Source organism: Mus caroli, chromosome 7, assembly GCF_900094665.2.
Source record: "Mus caroli chromosome 7, CAROLI_EIJ_v1.1, whole genome shotgun sequence".
Taxonomy (NCBI): domain Eukaryota; kingdom Metazoa; phylum Chordata; class Mammalia; order Rodentia; family Muridae; genus Mus; species Mus caroli.
Genome location: NC_034576.1, coordinates 22668828 through 22677541, shown reverse-complemented (window position 1 = coordinate 22677541; position 8714 = coordinate 22668828). Strand labels below are relative to the sequence as shown.

The 8714-nt window shown below is 45.1% G+C and overlaps 1 protein-coding gene across 1 annotated transcript in view; it reads right to left on the bottom strand.

The window, feature by feature from the left end:
• Nlrp5 (NLR family pyrin domain containing 5) overlaps positions 1 to 8437 on the bottom strand; it is a 38794-nt gene extending 30357 nt beyond the window's left edge. The window contains 4 exon segments of the mRNA XM_021166151.1: positions 1272 to 1378; positions 4659 to 4829; positions 7494 to 7557; positions 8317 to 8437. Coding sequence (XP_021021810.1) covers positions 1272 to 1378; positions 4659 to 4829; positions 7494 to 7557; positions 8317 to 8437 — 463 coding nt within the window.
• Between the last annotated feature and the right edge of the window lie 277 nt (positions 8438 to 8714).

Sequence of the window (8714 nt, the reverse complement as noted above, 5' to 3'; positions counted from 1 at the left end):
ACCCTGTGCTCTAGCTACCCCTGTGCTGATCCGGCCGGATCGGCCAACAGTGTTCTGAAGGGTTGACACTTCCCTAGCCTTTGGAGGTCTACTGTGGCCCCTCCCATCCCCACATTCTCCTCACAGATCATGCCACATTGGCCAAATGCCTTGGCGCTACATAATGTTAGCTTCCCTAGGATGAGAGAGGCATTCTTACAAAGCAGCCCCAAGTTGGGACAATGCTAATGATATCAGCACAGAATAGCTGCATACTTCTACTCCTGGTAAAATTTCAAACGTTTATATGAATGGAAGATGTGAAGCCATGGTGCATATGTAGAGGCCAGAGGATAACTTGGGGACTCAGTTCTCCCTTTCCCTCATGTCAGTCTTAGGGATCTAACTAAGGCTGTCAGTCTCAGTAACAAGTGCCTGCACTCATTGAGCTATCTTGCCTCCGTTCCCAGAAATCAGCTTTTCATTCTCATTAGAAGACTCAGTAGGGGAGTCAGGCCAGTCACCTGACTCTAAGGCTTTCTTATTTTCAAAACAGGGTCTCATTATGTAGGCTCTGCTATCCCGGAACCCACTCTGTAGACCACCAAGTTGTCCTGCCACCCAAGTGCTGGGAGTAAAGATGCGTGCCTCTACACCTGGAAACTTTCATGCTTTCACAAGAAATGAGCCTAGAACATTCCCAGGCTTCAGAAATGCTGTTTGCATTATAAGGCTTAAAAAAAAAAAGCCATCTGAGGCCCATGGGAGCAGCTGAACGCTTCCCTGGTGCTCCAGGAATAACAATGGCATCCAGAGTAGATTTCCTGGCTCTGAGTGATGGCTCTTCCATCTACTCTATGAGAATGCTCAGGTACCCCATGCCTCGAAATCCTTGTCTGCAAGATGGATAGAAACTACCCTCATCTTAGGTGTCATGAAGGTCTGTACATGCATGCATCACAGAAGCACAGCAAGGACACGGTCCAGAGGGGCGAAGAGTTCATTTTTCATGTGTGGTGTCTATGTGTGTATATGCATATCTTCAGACATGTGTGTACATGTGTGTGGGTCCCTATGCTTGTGTGTGGCTGTGCACATGGAACCATTTCTCCCTTCGGTTGATTTTGTGAGAATATTTTCTTTCTCAATCTCCCAGCACTGGGATTACAAGCATATACCCACACCTGGCTTTTTATATGGGTTGTGTGTATCAAGTTCAGACACTCATGCTTGCATGATAAGCCCTTTACTGAGTCACTGCCCCCCATCTCATCTCTGCCCTTACGCCACACCCACACTGATCGACGTGACTTCCTGATGCTTTTCTAAATGCTCTGTGTTTATTTCATTCCCACTACATCCTCCGAGGTGATACAAACATTTCACAGATACTGCAGTGCTAGGACGTGAAGGAGAGGGGACTCATGTCTTCAGTTTTCCCACCAGTTTCGGTCATCTTCATCAATAGCATACCAATCACCATCAATCACCACGTGGGGCCTGATAAACTGTACTTCCTCCAGCTGTCTTCTCACCCTGGCGTAGTACTCCTGCTTTCACAGGCTGGGAAGTCAAGGATGCCATGTTAGGACCTACTGTCCTGGAATCCAAATCAGGACTACAACCCCTTTTTGAGATCTCTCAATTATAGTAGCACATTCCTCCACCCCCATAGATTAAAAACTCTAGGGAAGGGACTTCCAAGGCCCCAGCCCTAATGGAAGAGGGAGAATCACTTTCATTTCTTTGAAGATCTGGTAGGTTTCTCATGCTCCAGTGAATGACACCACACCCCTGTGCCTATGAACTTCAATAGTTGGAGGCAGTGGGTTATTAAACTAATTTAAAAAATTAAGTTGTGAGAGAGATATATTGGAGTACCATGGGAAGATCTTGAGGAAGTAGTGGCAGGTGGATATCGTCAAAAGACGTTATATGGATGTATATAAGTTTCAAAGAGTAAGCATATTATTTAACTCATTTTGTTGATGAGGATAACCTAGAATTCCTACCTCAGTGTCCTGAATACTGTTGTTACAAGTAAACGTGACTCCATGCAGCTAAGCTTATATTCTTTAACAGACTTCTCAGTTTATGCGGACATGTGGAACACATATCTGTGTTTTCAAATGCAGGTATGAGCATCATCGAGGATGTGCCACAGGACCACTTGTGAGACCCAGCTCTCCTTCTATCATATGCGTCTTGGGGATTAAACTCCACTCATCAAGCTTGGCTACAAGTTCCTTTACCAGCTGCCTAGTATCATATGTTTTATTCACAAGAAGTTACTAGTGGGCTAATTGTTCAAAGGGAATGAACAAGAAGGAGCACCCCACGCCCCCAACCAGAATCAGAAGCTTGTGTTAATCTGAGTTAACAAGTCCATGTGTGCATGTGTGTGTAGGCCCTTGACAGTCATTCCTTGATCATGAGTCTCATGAGGCTACATAAGATCCTGCTCTCAGAAATTTCAGGCTGGAGGGATGGCTCAGTGGGTAGAGTGCCTCTTAGACAATTGTCTAACCTGTGCCTGGATCCCAAGAGTCTAGCACACATCTGCAATCCGTGTACCACTAATGGCAGATGGGAATGCCTAGCAGCTAGAAGGTTGGCTGTTGGTGTCTTCCTTGACAGATCTCCACCACCTGATTACACTGAGGCAAAGTATCTTCCTTGAACCTAGCTAGCTTGCCGATTTGGCTAGTCTGGCATATGCAAACAACAGAGAGCCCCAGCTCAAGAAGGTGGAAGGTGAGACTCAGTGGCTGAGGCTGTCCTCAGTGTGGCATGCACATGTCTGTACTCACACGGATGGGTGTTCCACACGTGAATGTTCACCCCCTCTTCGACACACACACACACACACACACACACACACACACACACACACGCCAACTAGAAAGTGACTGCGGTATTGCTAAGCACCAGGAGGCTAGGACTTCCTTTGTGATGTTCTAGATAACACTTGTCAGGCACAAGCCACTGTAGCTGGATCCACAGTAGACNTGAAGGAAAGCATTGTTCCATGGAAAACACAAAGTCAGAGTTGAGTGACTGATGAAAGAACAAAGACCCCAGGAAGAAAAGCTCGTGTCACTAGGAATGACAGCTTTGGACTGGTCAGTTGAGGATACTTAGGGAATGCAGCTTCACTATATTTGAAGGAAACCTTTTCTGCTACAAGAAAACAAAGATAGATAGGATTTGCAAGGACAGAGCAAAGCACAGAAACAGAGAGGGACAGGACTTAGCCCAGATGGCTACCCACAGGCACAGGCTCTACGCCTGTGCTTTCAACAATATCTGCATCAAACATTACAAAAAAAAAATGCTGTGCCTGAAATGAACATATAAAGCAGGCTTTTTTGGTCCATATTCAGTAACAGAATATGACTTCCTATCACATATACTTCACTGTTATTAGAAGACGTAGAGTGTGCAGGGAAATGTGTACAGGATATTGCAAATACACCATCTTATATTTTTGTAAAACACCATAAAACTCGAGATCACTGGGTAAAGTTGTTTGTATGAGGACTTGAGTTCACATCCTAGGAATCCATAGACATGAAGGTCAGACTTAGTGACCTCCTATAATCTCAGTAGTTCTGAGGCAGAGATAGAACCACTGAGCTAGCTAGCTATTGTAGATGAATTAACAAGCTGGGTTCAAGCTAGACTCTAGACAGAGAGTGACTAAGACAACAGCAAACATTCAGCCTCCACATGCATGTGCACACACATCTGTACCCATACACGTATACATCCTCTTAACCACTTCTCTCCATAAACATACACAAGCAAATTATAAAACAAAGGTTGTGTTTGGAAAGAATCTTGAGGGCTGGAAAAACAAAACAAAAAATCGGCATAGTGGGTAAAGGGGCTTGCAGCCAAGCCTAATGATTTGAGTTTGACCCCTGAGACCCACATGATGGGATGGAGAGAACTAACTCCTGCACATTGTCCTCCAGACCTACATGTGAGTGCTGTGGCATTCCTACTCATCCCCGTAGATAGATAATCATGTAATAAAAGCCCAGAATCATTTTCAAAACATATATACAAGTAGCAATATCAAAAAGGTTTCATTCTAATGAGGGTCAAAGAACCAGAGCCCTAAACATAGTGGGAGTGCTGAGACAAGTATGAGCCCCAAGGCTCACATACTTGAACACTTGGTTCCCAGTTGGTGGTGCCCCCTAGGGAGATAGTGGAACCCTTAGGAGGTGGAGCCTTCCTGGAGGAAGCACACAGCTGGACATGGGCTGTGAGGGTTACAGCCTCATCTCCATCTCACTTCCTGTTCTCTCTGCTTCCTAGTGTGTTAAAAATGTGCTCAGTGCTCCTTGCTCCTGCTATTTTGTTTTTCCTGACTGTTGCCAAGCCGGAACCACGAGCTAAAACAAACCACAACCCCCTTTCTTCTTTTGTCAGGGTGTTGCATCACAGCAATAGAAAAGTATCCAATACACTGGGGGAAGCTGCTCCCACTGCACAGCATACCGTCACTCTAACTCCCACACACCAACCTCCCACCTGTTTTTCCCCAGAAGATAGTTATTCACTGGGACAACTTAAAAACTTTAACCCACTCACATCTTTCCCTTATAGAACACACACACCTATTAGTCTCAAAGCTGTGATGGCCTCCCAAAGAAACTAACCAGACTCACATCAGCCGCTGGAGAGCACATTCTGGATTCCTCAGGAACTGACACAGCTGTTGCACTCCTTCAGTCCCCAGGCTGTTGTTTGACAGGCACAGGTGAGTCAAGTTCTGGTTGCTGAAAAGGGCTGAGACCAGGAGGTGGCAGCTGGCAGGTGTGAAGCCACAGCTGTCCAGTCTGCAAGGAGAACCCCATACCCCCAACAGAGAAAACAATGAGGTCCATTCTTAAATGTCCCTCCTCCAAACTCGCATTCCAACATTTATTATGGTACTACTCATAACAGCTAAACTATGGAACCAACCAAAGTGTCCAGCAACAGAATAATTTATATGGAAAATGTATATACAGTTAATGGAATATTAATGGAATATTTTTCCAGCCATCAGGAGAATAAAATTGCCATTTGTAGAGAAATGGAGGCAACAAGAGATAAGCATATTGAGTGAATCAAGCTGATGTCATTTGTGGTATCTAGAGTTAATTTTTTAAATTATTTAAAAATGTTTGTTTATGTGTATTTGTGTGTATCTGTATGTATGTATATGCATGTTATGTAGGTGCCCAAGGAGGCCAGAAGGGGGCCAGAAGGGGGCGCTAAATTCTCTGGAGCTGGAGTTACAGGTGATTGTGAGATGGCCAATGTGGGTATTTGGAACTCAGGAAGAGCATCAAGTGTTCATAACTGCTGAGCCATCTCTCCAGCCTCACACTTTTAAAAAGTGGATTTATTATGTGCCTGCATGGGGCACAGTGTGAGGGTGAGTGCAGGAGTACATGAGCATGTACACGCACATGTGCAACGTAGAGAACAACTGAAATGAGTCACTTTTCACTATGTGGGTTCAAGTACTAGGCTAAGATTGCCAAGGCCTGGTACTGATCCCGCCAGCCAGCCCATGATTTTATGTGCACATACAATTGTATACATATAAACATCAGGAAAATAGAAAAGAATGTGTCCAGAGAATAAAAGGAGATAGTGGGTGGGCACATGGGTGAGAGAAAGGAGAATATCTGTGCATGAGTGTTATGTTAACATACAGGATGTGCATGTATAGGGGCTGGATGGATAGCTCAATGGTAAAGAGAGCTTGCTGTTCTTCCAAAGGGCTTGAGAGTTCAGTCCCCATAACCTATACTGAGTGGCTCACAACTACCTATAACTCCAGCTCCTAAGGATCTTATGCCCTCTTCTGTCCTCACCAAGTACTGCACTAACACACAGACACCAACAAAATAGAGTAGATCTTAGTAAGAACACACAAAAACATTCATTGAAACTTTCCCTCTGCAGCAGGCATCTTTACCTGCTGAGTCATCTCACTGACCTAGGATTTCTTTGTTCCTGTCCATCTCGCTGAACACCACTATGAATCTGTGGGAGGAAACTCCTCTATGTGTGTGACAATAGATTATGTAAAGTATCTGATTACATATTTGAAGTAATTGACATATTTGCTAATGTGAAATCTATTTGATTACCTCATACTTAACCATTCAAAGGAAAGCTGCCAGACTAGAAAACAAAGCTTTATAGACCCCTTCTCATAGGGTTGTGGCCAAACTAACCACTCCAACAAACCTTAGCCTGTTGTGTGTACCTATTATTCAGTGTCACTAGTAATGGATCCCTTCTGGTGAATAAAGAAACTAGCTGGATTAGTCCAATGTCCAGAAACCATGTTGACATTGCCATTTCTTCTGTTTCTGGCCTGTAAGATTTTTATTAATGTATGTGTATGCAGGTGCAGTGCCTGCAGAGGCCAGAGGAGGGCACTGGAGCCCCTTGAAGCTGGAGTAACAGGTAGTTGTGAGCCATCTAATATGGGTGCTTGGAATCCAATCCAGTGGCAAGTGCCTTTAAGTCAGAGCTATCTTTCCAGCCTTGCTTCTGGCCTCTAAAGGGCGACTTGTACTGTGTGTTTTCGGTGACGTTAATTAGAGCTATGACAGGTGCCAGCACACAGCTCTGAATGGTGACTGTGGATCAGAGTTTCTGTTTTGCCCATTGATCATAGTTCATCCATGAATGAGTGACTTATCGTAAACCTGCCTTCTTGCTTACCAGTGAGACTAAAGATGGTGGCCACTCCATAGCTATTTGGAGAAGGAAGGCAGGCAGGCACTGATGAGAGCTGGTAAATCTTATTTCAATTTAAGTGGTGGTTTCTACAATTATTACCTCTTCACTCTCCTCTCTACACACAGGACAAATGGACAGTAACAACTGCCCCAAGTTTCCATGTGGAAATATGTCTATAAAGCAGTATTCTTAGATTTGTCTTCTGCAAGACGCTACTGACCTTGGACTTCAGGTCCACCTGCCAGCCCTGCCCAAGTGCTAGGAGTATAGGCTTGTGCCCTCATGTATAGTTTACGTGATTCTGGTGGTTGAAGTCTGCCTTACTGCATGCCAGACAAGAATTCTACTTACTAAGCCACTCCCCTCAGCTCTATTTGCCTTTCATTGTACAGCACCCCACAATGTGCCAGAGGCCTCAGGAACGGGACATTAAGCAATCCTGTTTTTGGAGAGCTCTCTCCAGAGTGGTGGTTCTCACCTTTCCTAGTGCTGTGGCCCTTTCATAATTCCTCATGTTGTAGTGACCCCCAACCATAAAATTATTTTCATTGTTACTCATGGCTGCAATGTTACTATTGTTATGAACCGTAATGTAACTATCTGATATGCAGAGTACCTGATATGTGACCCTCATGAATGGGCCATTTGATCCCCAAAGGATCACAACCCACAGGTTGAGAACCATTTGTTTACAGGGATACCACGTAGCATCAAACACAAGACTTTGCTTCATTACTGGGTGTGGCCACACCTACCTGCTGTCTCTATTTTTGTTTTTTCTTGTCAGCTTGATAAAGCTAGACTCTGGGGTGGAGGACCCTGAATTGAGAAAATGCCTTAATCAAATTGTCCTCTAGGCACATCTGAAGGGCATTTTGGGGGGTAATGATTGATGTGTGAGGGACCAGAGCACTGTGGGTAGTGCCACCCCTGGACGGGTAGTCCTGGGTATATAAGAAAACAGGCTGAGCATGCAATGGGGAGCAAGCCAGGTAAGTAGCATTCCTCCATGACTTCTGCAGTTTGTGCTCTGACTTACCTCAGAGACGCAGTGTGACCTGAGAGTTATGGAATAAAACTCTTTCTCCCCATGTAGCTTCAGTCATTGTCTCAGATGGGGTTTCTATCCCTGTGATAAAACTCCGTCACTGCAGCTTGTAGTCTATCATCTAGGGAAGTCAGGGCAGGAACCCAGTGTGCATTAGCAACTGAGAACTTGACCAGCCCCAAGCTGGATGCCATGTGGATTTTCCCTGGCTTGGGAGGGCAAGTTAAAGAGTGGGGTTCTTGTCTAAAGTAGAGCTGGGATTTATTCTCCTTCCCCAAGATATCTGGCTTCTGTAGCAGGCTCAGATTTGTATTAGTGTTACAGCGTGAGGCTGACTCTCAAGGGTAGTGTTTCTTACAACAGGTAAGATCCCACAGCCTGAGGCAAACAGGCCATGTCCCTTCCTGCAGCTCTCGCTGGGACAGAGGTAAGTGGTCTGTACTGTGACTTGACAGCTCTCAATTGAGTCTTTCATCCTCCTTGTCACATATGCTATGCTGAACTAAATCATGTGATGGGAAACTTCTCACCACTCTTAAAAGCCAGGCTTTTCCTTTGTTCTGGGGATTTGGTCCACAGAGACTCCTCAGAGGGATTTGTGTTAATGAAGGCCTCACTCTGAAGAGGCTCCTTTTGACGCAAGCCCAACATCCTTCTTGTGATGACTTGAGCATACTCTCTCATTAATATGTATGTGTGTGCACCTGAATGACTGTACATACACCACATATGTGCCAGGGCCCATGGAGGTGGCAAGAGGAAACTGGATTCCCTGGAGCTGGAGTTAGAGAGGCTGTGAGCTACCATGTGGGTGCTGGGAACAGTGCCTGTGTCCTCTGCAAGAGCAGCTGATGATCTAACTACCCAGCCACCCCCTCCTACCCCTCTGCCTCGTTCTCCCTCTTAATAGAGCTGCTCTCCAGTGTTT